The following is a 19278-nucleotide window of genomic DNA, read 5'->3' on the forward strand; positions in this document are numbered from 1 at the left end:
TCTCAGAGGTAGATAATCTCAGGAGACCAGGGGCATGAGACTAAAGATGTGAGCTCCACAAGGACAGAGACCACATTTGATTCTCTCCTTATCTCTAACTATGCTTGACACAGAGCAGGTGCTGAGTGTTTGGGGAATGCTAGAATGCCTCCAGCTTAACATCATGAGGAATGGTAGACAAGATTATCAGACATTTAACAAATTGTAATTGCTTAATAGATCACAACTAGAAGCTGTAAATTCCGAAGAGGTATGAGATTCCAAGTTCCAAAAGTTGAAAGAGGAAAAAGAAAAAAAACCCAGAGGTCAGAGTCACTATTCACATCCAAGAACTCAGAATGTTAAAAGATTAAATTGACACCTGCTTCATCACAGGGTTAGAGCCATTTGGATTTCTCCTCTGAACACAAACATCAGGAAACTGATAAAACAAAGGATATAGAAAGAGTACCACATTATTAACCTTAAAGACAGGTCACTTTTCAGTCTACCCATTTCAACCAAAAATAATCCTATGTAGAACAATTGTAGAAAACCGTATGTGTCTTCGAGAAGTTGTTAGCTTTCTCAATTTGAGAACTAGATTCTTCTATTTAATTATAAACCACCCTTGTGGTCATAAGGAAATAAATGGTGCCATGATTCAGACAATGTGATTCAAACAGTGTTTTGATTTTTATTTATTCGTACATGTAAAACCCACTATAAGATCAGCAAAAAGTTTTAAGTAAAACCTTCAGGGACTCTGAAAGTTAATGTACTCAACCCTTCGAAGAGTATGAGAAAAACCTTTAATTATAAATGGTTCAAATTGTGTTTACTATAGTTAGTGAGGGGAGAGTTGGCTTTTTAAGAAACTATCAACAATGCTTTAGCAGAAGAGAAATTAGAAAGCCTCAGAAATCAAAGGCCTTCAGCTATTCTAGACAGATGCCGGACATGTGAGTAGAAAGAAGGAATGTCCTGCTTTTTTTAGAAGTTGAAATGTAATGCTTCTGTATTTATTTTTTGTAGGGTGGGAAGGGCAATCTATCTTCAAGTAGTTTTTCATTCAGTTGGGTGGAACGCATCATACCTCTTGCTTCTCCACTATTCTCTGGGGAAAGGGAAGGAAAAAATTCCCACAAAAACCAACACAGCAACATGGAGTCAAGTCGAGTGCCCTACACTAAGAGAAAGGTCATCCAGGCAAGAAGGAAGCTTTTCCAGGCAATCACCTGCCTACTCAATCACTTCTCTTTCCGCCTTCTCCTCTTTTTTCTTAAAGCTACCTACTAACTAGAGTAATCAGAGTAAGTTATTAACAAGGGCAACAAGTTTCATGCCAAGATCTGACACTTCAAAACATCAAAGCAGATAAAACTGCCAGAGAAAAGCTTTAGCTACCAAAGCAGAGGCAGATACCATGGTATTGTAAACTACAGTGTAAATAAGCCTATAGCACCATACGTGAGGAAACTGCAGACTTTTTTTTTAAGATGAAAAAGAAAAAGGTAAAATTACATTGGGATTGATAACAATTCATTTAAATATATGGACAGCTACTTCTCTATTCTGTGCCTATGACAGATACTCTAACTGATTGTGGAGTGAGGACATGGCCTGCGGATCCCTCTGAATGTGCAACCATTGGCAGTGGATCCAAGTTGGCACTCAAGAAGAAATCTATTTTCGTCCCCAAGTCTAAGTGGATATTTACATTTCTTTGAAAATATTTCTAAGATCATAATTTATGTTTAGCTAATTTATATATTGTTTTAATAAAGAATCTCATTTTTTAAAAAGAAAGAAAGCATAACTGAACATAGAATCGTGAGAACCTATCTATCAGGCATCCACACGTGAAAAAGAAACTAAGAAACCTTCAGGTGGTAGGAGTTACTAGATTTGAAGGCATAGGGGGAAAAAAAAAATTTCCCCTGCATAGTTTTGTCAGACAAATCCAACCTCAGAAAGTGACAGTAAATTCAGAAAGATTGAAGCTATAAACAGACACCACCACGGCCACTTACTCAGCATTTACTATCTGCCAAGCACTGTTCTAAGTGCTTTACATGTACTATTTAACTCACTTAATCTTCACAGCAACCCTATAAAGGTAAGTAGCATTATTGTTCCCATTTACAGATGAGGAAACTAAGATTCCTAGATGTTAAGGACCTCGTGTAAGGTCACAGTAGTGGCAGAAGTAGGCTATAAACCTAGGGAGTCTAGCTCTGGAGTTCGTGCTCTTAGCTCATAGGAAACTGCCTCAGTGCTATGATCTGTATTAATCCGACAATTACTGAGTATCCACTATGTGTACATGCCACGCCCTCAAGCAATTTAAAATAGAAAAAGATCAAAATGCAAACAATCAACTTCAACACAAATGCATTATGAAAGAGGTGCTGTAACAGAGGTTCAAGTGTGCTAGCATATAAAGAAGGAATCGTTAATTCTGCCTGGGGCAAGAATCAGGCCTGCTTCCCAGAGAGAGAGGCAGGAGAGCAGAGCCTGGAAAGATGAAGACAGGAAGCGGTTAGTCTTCCTCCCTGGGAGGCTGGTCAGGTGGTAATGCTAGGTCAAGTGAACACAGCAGCTTCTTAGGCCACTCCAGCTCTACATAGTGATGACTGGAGACTTGAACAAGAAATGACAATTTAGTCAATGACTATGTGACTAGTGAGAAGTGGGTGGATATGGAAAATCTCATACGAGTTGCCATGACTATTCTCTGTTGCTTGGATTCATTCACCATCCACTCTCACCAGTTGTACTAATTAAATCTTAAGAGCTCTTCCAGGATCTCTATTGCCTTCTTTGCTTCTGAAAGTCAAATCAGACCTCATTGCCCTGAAAAGGTAGGATTCAGAGTCAACATTTACTAAATGAGTAGTACGTGCCCAGCAATGGGCTACCTGCTTTCATATCTATGACCACTGAATCCTTTCAACAACCCTGAGGGGGGTATTACTACTACCCTCTTTTTACAGAAGAGAACAGAGAGACTCAGAAGGATTAAGTAAACTGCCCAAGGTGACATGGCTGGGAGGATTCAGTTACACAGGTAGAAACTGAACAAAACCATCCTGACTTGAAGCCTGGTGCTCTCTCCTTCAGCCCTGCTGTCCTTTTTCTTGGGAAAAGACAGCAGAAACAGGCCTGTCTGAATCATCTAGCTGGGAGAACACATAGGTATCGAGATAGCAGAAGAGAAAAAATGTGAACTTTTACAAGGTCTATACTAGCCCCTAACTACCTAGTCTAACCTCACATCACACGACACTTGCTCACCAGTGACCACACTTTCAGCTTGCAGAAGCCATAGGAAATTCTGAGTTCTTGTTCTCACTGACTCAGCACATAGTAGGTGCTCCAATTTCTTTAACGAAATCCACACAGATGCCTGCCAATGTGAGTGCCATTTAGGGCTTTTGCAAGTATATTAAGATGTCAGTGACTTGAATATTACCTGTTAGTGTTTTTTAGTAGAGATTTGATTCATAAGAGTCATATAAAAAAGCTATCAGTCTTATAATCTAAAGAACATATCATTTGTTTCACAAATTGACCATACTACTAAAATAATAAACAAGATACCCTGCCAGTGTTCTCAATGCAATGGCTAAAAAGAAACATCACCTCTCTAGATCTATTTATACACACGTATCTAAAATTACACTGGTGGACTACATCAGCACCCAACATTACTGAGACCTTAAATAGATTATACTTAGGTCTGTCCTGTTCTAGACTAGCCAATGTCAAAATCAGAGCTCTCTCAAAGAGAAATATGGAAACAAAGAATTTTTTAGTGCTAATCTGTACTCACAAATATTTTCTAAACAAACTTAATCAGCCTCTATTACATAGTCTCAAAATGAAAAGAACTCTAATGATGCAAAATAATCAAAGAATAAATACTGTCTGAGAGAACTGTCTATTCACTGGTTCTGAATCTGCTTGTGTATCAATCATTTGGGGAACCTTAAAAAAACAGACATCCCACGGTCCCATGTTAGATCTTTTGAATCAGAATGTCTGGAGGTGGTGCCCAAGAACTTGAATTTTTAACAAATTCTCTCAGTGATTTCTAACACAACTAATCCATGGATCAGAATTTGGGAATCACTAACAATCTGAATCCTCTGGCTAGTCCAAAACATGTGCTCAATGTGTTGAGCAAGAGGCAGGAGAGGAAGGTAAGAACTAGTAGGGAGACCATGGCTGGCTGATGTCACAACAATTTGTAAAGTATTGCAAATTAAACAGTTGTTACTCTATATACTACATAGTTTATATAGTCTCCATAACATCAAGGTTCTTCATTCTAGTTATAGTTCAACATGAACAAGAGAAAACGAACTCACAGGTAATTACATGGAGAACATAGTTCAGAAAGCAGTTAATTGTATTTACATTTAAAAACCAGAGAAAAACCACATAAATAAAACATACCAATCTCTACTCCTATTTCCTGCCAATGGAAGTTCCTTTCATCTATTTCTAACAGTTTTTAATATTCTCTGAGCCACAATAAAATTTTATGTGATGGAGATTAGACAGGCTATGCTATTTGAAAGTTTGGCTGCAGAGTCTGTATTTCATGCCACTTCATTACATTTTGTTAAGGATTTCCCTCTTCACCAAAAGGGATTAGTTTTCTTCTCACTTCTTTGAATACTCTTCTTAGGTTGTTAGTGTGAACTAGGTTAATCTCTCTCTTTTTTAACATATAAAAGATGAACAGACAAAATGTTCGATTTATTTTATTTTTTAAATGGAACACTAAATTTAGTCTTAGAATTCTCTGTTTGGTAAGTTTCCAGTTACAAGGTCTTGGCTTCCCTTGAGCACAGTTTGAAACAAAATAATGCAGTTTGTTCCTACGGCTGGAACATGCAGAGTGGAGTGCGCAGGCAAAGAGGCCCTGGCTCTAGTCCAGTATTTCAAACCTTCTTAAACTGCCACTCTCATCTAGGCTTCAAGGGCTGCAGATAAGCAAACAGGATTAGTTACTTCTAGCCCAGAAGAGCTAGGAAAGCTTTACACACATCATTTAGGTACCCAACCCACTACACAGGCTGGGGGTAGTCACGGCCAGGTGGAATTAATCAGGAAAGTAAAGATGAAGCTAAATCTGAAAAACTCCCTAGTCCACAAGCTGGCCCTTCTTAGGTCACAAGACCAGGTGGTGATAAGATAGTGGACGCTGTCAGTGGAAGTGGATGGGACAGGACGGGAGCAAGGCTGGGAAGTTACCCATCCCTTCATGCCAACACTGAAGTGTCTACTAAGGGTCAGACCTCAGGGCGCGGTGGGTGGGGTGGGGTGGGGGAGAGATAGAAGTATCACCCACCATTCCCCAGGTCACCAATGTCCAAGACCTGCCCAAAGCCCACATTCTCTGGGACTAACAGGAAGACACTGACAGGGAGAAGATATTAGGTTTTTTGTTTTGTTTTTTTTCCTTCCTTACATGATGTACTATCAGAAAAGTAGTAATTCTTTTCACAGTTATGGGTACCACACAAATAATTAGGTGTGGAGGCTCAATTAATTAGGTAACAGTCTTGCCACTAAACTGTGCTTCCTTCCTAAGAACTTGTTTTAAAAAGCATCTGCTGAATAAAACAAATACACATTCCTTTGTAAAGTAAATATGCTTTTGTCATCATTTAACTGGATATTCTTAGTCTTCACAACTTCTTGCAGCACCCCTATGTCATAGAGGGAGCGATTAGGGCCAAGATACACGGGGGCTGAAAGGAACTGCAGTACACAAAACCTGAAGCCACAGTGAGTTGGGGGAGACATGCCGCAGGGACGCACCAAGGCTGGGCTCACAGCAGAGGAGCGGCGCAGGTGGGGCTGGGAGAGTCTAACAACATGCAGACAGGGTGGGCTAAATCTGAACGGCACTCGTGGAAATGGGGCTTTGGCCAATAGGGTCAGTATGCCAGTTAGACATTCACATATTGGCCTTCTGCTTCCCTGGTGCCAGGCACATAGAAAACGCTCACTAAATCTGAAGTGGAAAGCTTAAGTGTGCATTCCAAGGCAATATCCAGACTGAAATTCTTTCTGTGATTTCAGATCCATGGTCAACAGAATCATACCAAAAATATTTCTCTGGGTACAAGTGTCAAAGGGAACTCATGACAAACGGTGAGTTACCAAGGGGGCAGTATGAGATAGTAAGAAGGGGGCTGGCTTGGAGCCAAGAGAAGGCGGTTTTAATCCCATCTCCGCTGCTCATCTTAGGCAAGGCACTACAACTTTCCAAGTGCCAATATTCTCATCTGAAAAAGGAAAATAAAATCAACTAGTTCTTAGGGTTCCTGCAAGAACAAATGAGAAAAAAAAAAAAAAAAGATTGGCACAGTGACTGGCACATAGTAGGTGGCTCAAAAACATTAACTTAAGAGAATTTTTAAAGGGTGTGGGGGATAATTGGGGACCTGCCATATAAAATATAGAGCAAATCTAAAGAAGGGTGTCCTACATGCTTAATCTACGGATGCTGTCAGTACGTCTTTGGTAGTCTTGGAGCTATTTACAGGCTACATAAGAAGCTTCCCTAAATACTATACAATCAGGATGTACCTTTTACCCAAACCAGCCTTACCAGCTCCACCAGCCACATTATCCACCAGCTTTGACTCAGAGTATCTTTTTGGCTGTTTATGAGAATTTTCAGATTCCCTCAAGTGTGACAGATATTCTTAACAATGTGTCTCTGGTTCTTGTGACAGTTCCCACACAAGGATTCTGATGTTCGTTTGAGAGATGGCACCCGATAAACATAACCTGGTCCCCACAGCAAGCACTTTGAAGGGGCTAAGACTCATCTGTACGTGTAATTATTGGTTGTTTCTCCCTTTCCTGAAGCCGAAGGCTCCCTTCCCCTGACACTGCATCATAATAACCCACCTGCAATATCTGTCTCTTCTATGACTAGGACGTGACCTTGGGCAAGTTAACCCATCTCTCTGAGTGGATGGGCCAGTCTGTAAAATGGGATAATAGGACTTCTGTTGCAATTAGATGATATTAGATGATATTATCGTTATAAAGGTCTTATTTTAGACCTACTTGCTATCCATAAGAGTTATCAAAAAAGCAATATGAGTTAAACTCAGATATGAAAATCTGTAAGAAAAATAGGGCCTTTGTGTTAGAAGAAATCTCACTGAAGTATTTACATTAGAGAACAAGATGTAGTTAAGCCTTCCCTATTTATCATTTATAAAGGAAAACAATCAATATACATTAACTGCACAAAAAGAACAAAAACTTAACATTTTTCTTATACAGAATATGACAACATTATTGACCGAGAAAGCCTGAAATGAATATTACCTGGACTAAACATGGCTGGGTTTGTCTCTATTGACGCACAGTCATTTTTATGGAAGACGGCACTCTGGGGTGTTCAACAGCTTTTATCTTTCAGATTCTTGATGGCTCTGAGAAGCATTAAGCCCACATCTTATCAAACAAAATTGAGAAAAATCTGGTTTGTCAAGGTATGACAGGCCACATCTGGATCTGTCAAGAGAGGGTCATCAGAAACTTCAGGCTAAAGTAGCCTTTGCATTCTCCTTCATCGAGAAGATAATAAAAAGCCACTATTAAGGAAGTAAAAGACAACAATTAGAAAACTTTTTAATTCTGAAATTGAAGGGGTCCAGAGGCTTGGATAAAACTGATGTCTGCTCAGCTACTTATCCCCAGAGAAACTGCACGTAACTCATCAGGATGCTGCTGGTCCCATGTGAGGTATAAGGAGGCCCCTCCCCTTCCCTAAAGAGATTTCTACCATCAGTTAGTAAAACTCAGAACTCAGTTAAGAACCAATTGTTTGTTAAAAAAAATTTTTTTTGAGTCAAAGTAATGTGTTTATAGTCTGAAAAACAAAACAAAAACTGCTAAAGGCTTATACTCCTGGCAAGTAGCAGTCCATCTCATGATACTCCTTACCCTTAATTCAAAGTAATCCCATTCAACACAGTATTTATCTCCTTATTTCTAAATAACTATTTCTTGATTTAAAATTTTAAACATTAGGGCTTCCCTGGTGGCGCAGTGGTTAAGAATCTGCCTGCCAATGCAGGGGACACGGGTTCGGGCCCTGGAAGATCCCACATGCCACGGAGCAAGTAAGCCTGTGTGCCACGACTATTGAAGACCGCGCGCCTAGAGCCCGTGCTCCGCAACAAGAGAAGCCACCGCAATGAGAAGCCCACGCACCACAACGAAGAGTAGCCCCCGCTCACCGCAACTAGACAAAGCCGCAGGCAACAATGAAGACCCAGTGCAGCCAAAAATAAATAAAACAAATAAATTTATTAAAAAAATTTTTTAAACATTAACATTTGACTTCCCATTACAGATGTTAATAATTTATCAAAAACATACACATACACCTTATGCCAAACTCTGTTCTAAGAGTTTTGCAAGTATTAATATCAACTCGTTTTATTTGACATGAGGTCATTGGTGACTGAACAAAAGCCGTTTCAGTGGAGGTGGGGGCTAACTCCTAACACAAGACAGAGGAGAGAATGAGAGGAGAGGAATTAGACAGGAAACAGAAATAACTCTCTTGAGGAATTTTATTCTAAAAGGAAGAAAACAAATGGGATAAAAGGAATGTGGTTAAGGATGTTTTGTTTTGAAGTCTGGGAGACACTATACCGTGTTAGCAAGCGCCTAAGAATGTACCAGTAGAGAAGAACAAATAATGATGCAGGAGAGAGGAGCTCAGTGCTGGAGGAATTTCCGTAAGGTAACAGGAAGGACGCTGAAGTGCTACTTTCTCTATGAGGCACTCCTTGGCCATCTATCTAAACTGCAATCCCTGCCGCCTCCCCAGTCCCCATCCACTCTCCTCCTCTGCTTTACTGTACTCCTTGTACTTAGAACTAGCTACTGTACCATATATTTAATTCACCTCATTTATTGAAGATCTACCCTCCTAGAATGTAAGCTTCATGTGAGGACAGGGATTTTTGCCTATTTTGTTCACTGTAGTATCACCAGTACCTATGAAAGGGCCACAAAAAATATTTGTTGAATGAAGTCAGGTGGACACGCGGAGTGGCTGGCCTAGAAAGGATGGACAGTGCATCCACAACAGAGAAGGTGAGTGGAGGACTAGTGATGACAGGAGGTTGACAGGTGTGGTAGGGGCTGGTGCCACTCTCTCCTGAGCGCTTCCGTCAGATAAGGATAGAATTTCAGGTTAGAAATAATTTTCCCTTAGAAGTTTAGACACTGCTTCACTATCTTCTGGTTTCTACAATTGCCATGGCAAAATCTTGTGCAAGTTTGATTCTTAACCTTTGTACAAGAACTACTTTGTCTCTATCCCTGTATTGTAAAATTTCATGATAAAAGGGCTTGGTATCTTCTTTTTTAACTTTTCAAGAATTCTAAAAACTATATACATATAAAAGTATGTAGATCATGTAAGTGACACTTAAAGGAGAAAAACTTAAGATGCCAAAACCCAGCACCTAGTTTAGGGTTGGCCAACTACAGCCCGAAGGCTAAGTCTGGTGTGCCTCCTATTTTTGTAAATAAAGCTTCTTGGAACACAGTCACACTCACTAGTTACTGATTGTAAACTACAAGGTCAGAGTCCAGTAGTTGCAATAATGACTGTATTTACTATTGGACCCTTTACAGAAAGGTTTGCTGATCCCTAACCTAGCTCAAGACAGAAAGTAATACTTCTGATGTCCCACGTATGCCTCTTCCCAACTATACTCCTTTCACTCCCTTTGAGGAAACTACTACCTAAATTTTGTGTTAATCATTCCCCCCCTCCGTGGTTTGTATGTATCCCTAAATAATATACCATTTAGTTTTTCTTACTTGAATTTTATATTAATGAAATCATACTGTATATTCTTCTGTAGCTTGTTTCTTTTACTCAGAATTCTGTATTAGAGACCCCACCATGCTGATAGTGTAGTTCATCTTCACTTACACAGTATTCTACTGTATGACTATGCAACAATTTATGAGTTCTCTGTTGATGGTCATGTGGGCTCTTTCCAGGTTTAAAAAACAAAACCCAAAACAACAATGCTGCTATGAACATGCTTGCACATGTATCCCACTATACATGACCAAAAAGAGCGTGTAGGTATGTGTATGTACACACACAGACACACAGACACACACACACAATTCCACCCAGGAGTGGAACTGCTGAGTGTTGGGCATATGCAAATAGTTCTGTGCCACATACTCTTCAAATAGTAGTACATGAAATTCTCCAATACATCTGCAATATAACACTTGGCTTTATCAGACATCTAATTTTTGCAAACCTAGTGTTTTAATTACTGTAGTTTTAATTTGCTTTTCTGTGATTACTAATGTGGTTGAGCATCTTTCCATATATTTATTAGCCATTTGTGTTTCTTCTGTGAAATGCCTATTTGTGCTTTTTGCCAATGTTTCTATTGATAGATTTGTCTTCTGCTTTTTTTTTTTTTTTACTGTAGTAGTTCTTTATATATTTCAGATATTAATCTTCTGTCAGTTTTATATATAGCAAATACCTCATCTCAGCTTGTGCCTTGTCTTTCCATTCTCTGAATGGTATTTTTTAATGAACAAAATTCACAATTGTAATCTTTTCCTTTATATGATGCATATTTTGGATTATTTAACTGAATCCATTTCTACTCCAAGATCACAGAGATTATTCTCCTACTTTGTCTTCTAAAGTTTTAAAATTTTGCCTTTGACATTTAAGTCCTTGATCCATTTGGAATTCAGTTTTGCAAGTTGTATAAGATATAAATTATCTCCCTTTTCTTCCCCATGTGGATAATCAATTATTGACAAGTCCATCCGTTCCCCAGATTTTACAATGCCACCTCTGTTGTATATGAAGAACCCACACACATGGTCCATTTTTGCAATCTCTATTCCGTTCCATCAGTCTATTTGTGTATCCCTATGCCGTTACTAGCATCTTAGTTACTAGAGGTCTATAAAAAGTCTTGATGTCTGGTAAAGCAAACTTTATCACCCATTCTTTTTCTTCAAGTATATCCTGGCTCTCCCTTTGGCTTTCCATATTAATTTTAGAATCAGGTTGCCAAGTACTATGTAAAATCCTATTGGGATTTTGAATGGAATTGTATGCAATCTATAATATACATCATTTATACCTTTAATATAATGAGTCTTCCTATTCATGAACATGGTCATGCTTTTTCTCTATTGAAAATTCATATTGAACATTTGAATTTTCCCTTTCAATATGTTAATGTGGTGAGCTATAGTGACAGATTTTCTAGTATTATCAGCCTTACATTTCTGGAATAAAGTCAACTCAGTTATTATGAATTATATTTTTTATGTATTTGCTACTGTTTTGTTTAAGATTTCTACAGCTATGTTACTGAGTAAGATTGGCTGATAACTTTTCTTTCTTGTAGTGTCTCTTCGTGTAGTTGAATGTCAAAATTATACAAGTGTCACAAGAAAAGCTCAGGGGGTGTTCCGTCTTTTTTCTAGACTCTTAAGGAGTTTGTCTAAGATTGAAATTACCTGTTCCTTGATATATTTGATAATACCTGTAAAGCTATCCAGGCTGAGTGTTTTGTAAAAAAAAAAAAATTTATATATTGATTCAATTTCTATAAATTAAATGACCAATTCAATTTTTATATTTCTTCTTAATTCAATATTGGTAAATTATATTTTTCTGTTCATTTCACCTTAGTTTTTGAATGTTGGCATAACATTGATAACAGCATTTTCTTAATATCTAAGATTTCTGCTGCATCTGCTCTTTGTGCTTGTTGATTTACTCGTTTATTTCATTTTAGTTTTGGGAAGGAGCAGAAATAACTTTGTGTGTTTAATCCCCTACATTCATCTAAACAAAATCACACAGAAGATACATTCTTCCTTTATCTATAATATGGAGAAATAACAGAACCTACTACAAACTGTTGTAGTGACAATTAAATGAGTTAATAGATGAAGAGGGCTTAGCACAGTGCCTGGCACATATTAAAGGCTCAAAAACATCATGGGAATTCAATTCCACTGTTATGATGTCCTATTTTTGTTCTACTTAAGTTTAATACTTCAAAGCAACAGTAACTGGTTATGGACTAGACTCTTTCAAATGTACTCTTAATCTATCCAGCCTCATAAAGAGGCAATGATAAATCTGGTTGGCAATATTCTCATTCTGAACCTCAGTCTGGGTGTTCAGGCCCTGAGATTACGAACTACACTTACGAGTTTAAAACCAAATGCAAAACAAAGCAAGAGGTCTATTATGGGCTGTTTTTCCCTTGAGGGCAAGGGCCGTGCTTTTATCACCTACTATGCGTTGTAAGCCTAGCACCTAGCAGGCAATTAAAAAATTGTGCATTCTTGACAAGCAAACAATACCAAAAAAATAAATAATAAAATTACAATGAAAACCATAAAGAAAACTCTAGAGGTCTCACTAAGTTTGCATCATTAGGTGCCTTGAATTCATGGGTAAACACATAGGTAAATCATAGGCCTATGATTCTATCCATAGGAACGTCAATAGGGAAATTCCCACCGTAAGATGGTCTTTCTACCCTCTCAAACAGTCAACTTCTCCTAGTCAATATCTTTTTGTAAGTTTTACCTCAAAAAGAAAAAAAAATACTGTAAACAGATATTGAACTTTAGTTAAGAACAAACATACGCAATTATTGGGGAGAAGCATAGTGATGTCTGTGATTTACTTTGAAATGCATCAAAAAATAAGATGGCTTGATGGATGGTATGAGGGATGGATAGATGGATAAAGATGGGCCAAAGCAAGCACAGAAATATGTTAATGGCAGAATCTAGATGGAATTATGCGGCTGTTCACTGCAAACTGATTTCAATTTTCTGTGTTTGAGAATTTTCATAATAGATACTGGGAAAAATATAAACTCCTATACTTAGCAAGTTAAAAAAACTAACATAAAAAGAATATGAAAAAATTTATATTATATAGTAAAAGTTTTTACAATATAAAAAGAGCTCATCCTAATTTATTTTTTTTAAATCAAGAGCCCTATAAGATAAATGAGAAAAGACATTAACAAATAACAAAATGCAAATAGGGGGGAAAAAAAAACAAAGCATGGAAAATGTTCAGTTACCTCTAACCAAAGAAATTAAAAATAAAGCAAACCTGCAATACCATTTTATGCCTATTTTATTTGGAAAATTAAAGCACACGTCCACGAGCACACACACAATTCTGGCAAGGCTGCAGTGCAAATGGTACACTCATGCACAGCTGGCAGCATCCACTATAAAAGAGCATAGCCTGTTTGGGAAGCAATTTGGCATCCATAAGTCATAGCACTCATTCAGTCCTTCGACCCAGTGGTCCCAATGCTTAGAATACAAACTGTATCAGTCAAATGTAGCCAAAAGATGTTCACTGCAGTGTCACCTACTAAAGAATTAAACTACGAACTACCTAAATGGCCATGAAGAGAAGAAAGATTTAGCAAGCGATGACACATCAGTATAATGGAATATGATACAGACATATAAAAAATGACAATAATGGAAGAATGTGGAAATATGCAAAGTGTTCATAACACACGATCAAATGGGAAACTATTTATAATTGATTGTGAAACTACAAGAATAAATGAAATGTGCATTGACACTGTGAAGGAACATGAATAATTAATGAAAATGACATGTTACTACCTGAGGGGATTGTGGCTGATTTCTTTTTCTAAACTTTTCTTTAATCTTTCCGATACATCTTTCAATTAAAATAAAATTCAAAAGCCCGCCTCGACTGTCTACTCACAGTGCTGAGTTTGCTGCAGATGATGAGGATCCGGCGCTCGCAGAGCATGCTTGCGTACAGGTGCAGCATGTTGTTTACATCCACAGCCACAAAATACTCTGTCAGATTTCTCTAGGAGAAAGAAGAAGGGAGGTTTGGGGCTTACTTTGTTTGTTCTTATTACAAACGGTATCTAACAGAAGCACGAGAAACAGAAAATAATCAGAAAGTATACTCCCCTCTTCCCCAGTCCTATGCTTTCTCCCTGGGAGACCAAATCTCACTCACATGTAAATTGTGAAATGCAAAGTTGGAAGAGACCTTAGAGATGAAGGAGTCTGAGCAAGCACACCTCTGGGTGGTGATTACAGTTTGCAACGTGAAGTCACATGCAGCACTGTGCTTGCTCTTCACGTCAGCTCCGAAAGGTGAGCAGGACAAGAAGTCTGCAATCTTAAAAATGAGGAAACAAAGGCAAGAGAGAGATGCCAAGATCAAAAAACCTAATGAGCAGTGAAGATGAGACTGCAGCTCATATCCTCTGACCCTGGGTCCTAGAACTTTCCCAATGCACTGTGCCATACGTCTAAGCAAAAGAAAGTACCCAGGGACCAAAATGCTTCTGGCACAGAGCCTGTTTCTGTCCAACAGGCCCCACCTGCAAAGGCCAGGCATGCTCCTCTCCTGTCATCACGGCTGCGGTCCCCTCCTCCACAGTTTACATTCTCTAAAATGCCTCAGCTGGAAGTAGAGCAATTTCCAAGATCTACAATTTCCAGGTATTTCACTCAAAAGGGGGAAAAAACCATCGAAGACAAGCAGTAGCAAGTTGTGACAAAGCAGTGTTTTAAACTAGCTTTTGTGTGTAGCCTGGGCTTCATTCCTTTAATTAGTACTGTAGATTGGTACTCTTCAGATTTCAGAAAAAATGTAATGTGTTTCATTTCTGCAACCTTTTCTATACCCACCTGACTTTAATAATACACATGAATATGCTAATTTCTTCAATGTTACAGGTTTTCAATGCCATACAATATAATCCTCTGAAAATGAAGGGGGTTGGAGAGGGAAGGAACGCTATTGCCAGGGGTTGCAGTTTATAATGATGAAAGATCCATAACCCATAAATTCAAGTAAACCAGGTGGATTTTATATGCAAAATAGCATAAAGTGCTTTTCGACAATATTATGGGTTGGAAATAAGAATGGGCACTTATGATTTATTATTGTTTGATTTGAGTACCAGGTTAACTCTCGACCTTTATAAATAAAGCATGAGTGAATTAATAGGTCTGCATACTGACTACCTACCAAGTCTCAGGCACTGGACCAGGTACTCTTAAACGTGTAATTTTAAGCAATCTTCACAAAAATCCAATGAGGTATTATTCTTTCCAACATATAGGTAAACTAAGTCTGGGAGAGATTCAGTAACTGGTACAGTCAGATTTTGGACACAGATGCAACACCATAGCCCTATACTTTCCCTTACATTACATTCTCCCTCTTAAATACTTTTAAATATCTACAATATATGAGGCTTTACATATATTATTTCACTCATCTTGAAGCCACTCCTTGAACAAATATTATCATCTCTATATACAGATAAGAAAACAGAGGCACAGAGAAGTAACTTGACCAAGATCATATAGTAAGCGGATAAGGCATTGTTCAGTCTTGGGTGGTTTTGTCTTTAAACCTGTGGGGTTTTTTTGTTTTTTTTAACCACCACTAAAAATAGTAGATAAAACTTGTATTTGGAAAGAACATGCAGGATCAAAGTATGGCAAAAGAAAAAGTGTTTCTGTTAAAAATTGTTATTCCATTTATTGAGTAATCCTTCTGGGCCAGGAAACAGGTATTTTACCTGCGTTCTCTCTAATCTTCTCAAAAACCCTGAGGAAGGCATTATCATCTCCATTTTATAGATGGGAAAACTGAGGCTCAGGAAGGTTGAACAGTCTTCCAAAGGTCACCCAGCTGGAAAGGGCCAAGTTTCAAAACCAGGTTTCCTGAACCCCAAACTCTTGCTCTAACTGCCACACAAACTTGAAAAACAAAACTGAGCAAACAAGAAGGCAGTATAAATTAGTCAACAAGTGTACCTCTGGCCCAGTGGACTGAGGAGTGCTGAGCTAATGAAGTCAGGGTGGGGTTTGTTCTGAAGACAGTGACATGGCAGAGTTATTCTCGCAAACAAAAATACAAGGCCCTCAGCTGAGCATTTCAGTAAAATGCTTAACTGCTGATGAATTACATGAATTTTTCTTTTAGGAGAGGATGGAAGTAAAAAGAAAATAGAAATGAGGAGCTTAAAGAAGGCCAGAAAGCCCATTAGCACTTTTGACAGATCCAAAGATAACTCTGAAGCCACCAAAACGTGGCCTCAAGAGTCTGCCAAGAAGCTTCACGCTGGGTAGAAATATGTTACACAGCTTGCCGTCCAAATAGGGAGACACAGCGTCAGAGACAAATCCTGCGCCTTATTTTGGTGGGAGAAAAAAAAATCACAAGGATACTTTTGTGGATGGGGAAGGGAACATTTCTGAAATAAAAACACCACTTGGTTGAGGCATAACCCCCAGGCCAACCAGGTTCTGAAGGATTCAGGTGCTTGGTCCAAAAACTCTACACAGGTATGTTAAAAATATGTAACATTTAACCAAATTCTCTCTAAACTGTCATGTACTTTTTTTGGTATTTCTCATCCCATCTGTGCTGATTACCAAGATATTTGTGTCTAAACAGAAGCTGTCTTTCTTATCTGCTTCCTCCCTGCCTCTTTCCTTCTGGGACGCCACCCGCCTAGGCAGTGGGAGTGGGTGGGAATGGACTGGGAACCTCGATCAGCCATAGGAGCACCTGTGGGGCAGAACGGACCTTGGGAACACCTGGAGGGAGCCCTTGCAGCTCCCATCAAGCCTTATCTCAGAAGAAAACCCCTCAGAGTGAGGGGCCTCCTTCCCCCTGCCTTTAAGAATCCGGTGGCTTAAGCTACAACCACCCTCAATTTCTCAGACCTGCCATGCTTTTCATACCGCCAGGCCTTTACTTCCTCTGTTTCCTCTGCCTAGAAGGCTCTTCTCTTCCTTGAGGACACCCATTTACTTTTCATGACTCAGCTCAAATGTCACCTTCTCCTGAAAGGCTTCCTCAACTCCTCATTTGTCAAGCTGCCCTTTGTGCTTCCATGACAATTTGTCTCTATCTTATAATCACTCAGTTACAAGTATGTTTTTGCCACCAGACTGAGATTCCTTTGGGTAAAATGATGTATCCCATCATCTTAGCAGTTTGATGAAAGAGAGAATCAATGAGTGGAGAAAGCAACTGACTGAAGACTACTGCTCATTAGCTCAGGCGTGAGCAGGGTGGTATAAGAGAAACACGAGGGCCTCGAAGGGGGGACAACGTGGTATGTTAGGAAGAATGGACCGCTTGACTTCAGAAAACCTGGGTCTGAGTTGGATGAAGTGATCAATTACTTAGTAATGATGAGGGGCCCACAGGAAAAGAACTGACATTGGAGACTCACAAAGTCAGGTAAGGTAGCTGGAGGAGGGGGAGCTTTTTAAATTTATTTATTTATTTATTTATTTATTTTTGGCTGTGTTGGGTCTTCGTTTCTGTGCGAGGGCTTTCTCTAGTTGCGGCAAGCGGGGGCCACTCTTCATCACGATGCGCGGGCCTCTCACTATCGCGGCCTCTCTTGTTGCAGAGCACAGGCTCCAGACGCGCAGGCTCAGTAATTGTGGCTCACGGGCCTCGTTGCTCCGCGGCATGTGGGATCTTCCCAGACCAGGGCACAAACCCGTGTCCCCTGCATTGGCAGGCAGATTCTTAACCGCTGTGCCACCAGGGAAGCCCAGGGGAGCTTTTAAAGGTATCAGTGGCTACATTCATTTTTGTTTGTTTGTTTATTTATTTATTTATTTGGTTGTGTTGGGTCTTAGTTGCAGCAGGCAGGCTCCTTAGTTGCAGCATGCATATGGGATCTAGTTCCCGGACCAGGGATCGAACCCGGGCCCCCTGCATTGGGAGTGCGGAGTCTTAACCACTGCGCCACCAGGGAAGTCCCTACATTCATTTAAAATGTAAAGAAATAGGTGGTTTGTTCTTCAGGTAGCTGGGGCAGGGGGGCAGGGAGAACTGTACACAGAGGCAGGTGTCCATTTCACAGCCAGGTCAATCATATTTCTCAGATAGGCAAGAACACAGTATAGGGAACGAGGAATAAGAAGAGAAGGCTTCCATGGCAAGTTGTCCTAAGTTAAGACTGTAGCCAGAACATATTGTGAGCTTATATTTATAAAAAACACAGGTATGCCACTTTCTCCCAGCACTTGGCTTCAGTGGAACTAAGTCTTTAATCTTCCATTTCTGTATCCTATAATCAGCCAGTCAACAAACACGTGTTTGACTCCTACTAAGTGCTTAGTACCACCCTGGGAGCTAGGCCTGCAGAGATTAACTAAACATGATCCCCATTTTCTAGGAGCAGCGTTAGACCCAGAAACCTCATATGCCAAGAACTGTGATCCAGGCTAGACACACGCCAGGGCTGGCTGAGAAGGGAAGATTCAACTCTGCCAGATGGATATGGGGGGAAGGCTGGGGAAGACTTGACAGAGGAGAAGATACTTCTCTGGGCCTCCCAACAAGGGGTTCACTTAGGGGACAGGGGGAGAAGCGTGTCCCAGCCAGAGGCAAAGGGGAGAGAGCAGCTCTATGCAGGTCAGTGGAGTGAAGGGCAGGGTGCAGGGCAGGGAGTGTGCTGGGGCAGGGGAGCTGGGTTCAGATCCTGTGGGAGCCTAGACTTTCTCCACAGGTAACAGGGAGCTGCTGAAGAATCAGGATGGTCCTATCTGTGCTGCAGAAAGATCTTCCTAGAGGTCCTGTAGAGGATGCACAACGGAGGGCAAGCAGGAGGCAGGGCAAGCAGCTAACAGGCTACTGCCACATTCAGGGAAAGAATGATTACAAGCTATTCAGATAAAAGCTTTGAATATGAATGTCACAGATCTCTGTAAAGTGGAATCACAGGACTTGACAATGGGTCAGACTTTGAAAGGGGGTAGGAAGGATCTGGGACAAGGCCCAGACTTCCAGGTTCCTGTGCTCCACATCTGTCCACTTGCCCAACAAGTTTTTTTTTAAAGGGAGAGTCCAGTCTTTTAATGAAGGATCAATCCTTCTTCTAAAGAACCATCAATCCTGTCAAACATGGTATTGCTGTCCTCCTAGTCTTAGGCCTAGTGTCCTGGGTTATAATGCCATCATGGCTAAGCCTAAATAACCACCCCCTTTATTCCCTGGCAATTACTCCTCCATGTGACTGACTCACCTGCTAAAAAGGAAAACCTTGCTTAGACAGACTACTTCCCAGTGTCCATGCTCCAAAGGGCTGTTTTCTCAGTGCTAGTAAGTTTTTAGGCTTAAGGAAGAACATTCCTTTCCTATTCATGGAGTTT

At 39.8% G+C, this 19278-nt stretch overlaps 1 protein-coding gene across 8 annotated transcripts in view; it reads right to left on the reverse strand.

The window, feature by feature from the left end:
- The window catches only part of DENND1A (DENN domain containing 1A), a 534065-nt gene that overhangs the window by 225174 nt on the left and 289613 nt on the right, over nucleotides 1-19278 (reverse strand). For all 8 annotated transcript variants that reach the window (XM_059925586.1, XM_059925584.1, XM_059925585.1 and 5 more), the window contains exon 9: nucleotides 13826-13936. In XM_059925586.1, coding sequence (XP_059781569.1) covers nucleotides 13826-13936 — 111 coding nt within the window. The remainder of the gene's footprint in view (nucleotides 1-13825; nucleotides 13937-19278) is intronic.

The sequence above is a fragment of the Balaenoptera ricei genome, chromosome 6, assembly GCF_028023285.1.
Source record: "Balaenoptera ricei isolate mBalRic1 chromosome 6, mBalRic1.hap2, whole genome shotgun sequence".
Taxonomy (NCBI): domain Eukaryota; kingdom Metazoa; phylum Chordata; class Mammalia; order Artiodactyla; family Balaenopteridae; genus Balaenoptera; species Balaenoptera ricei.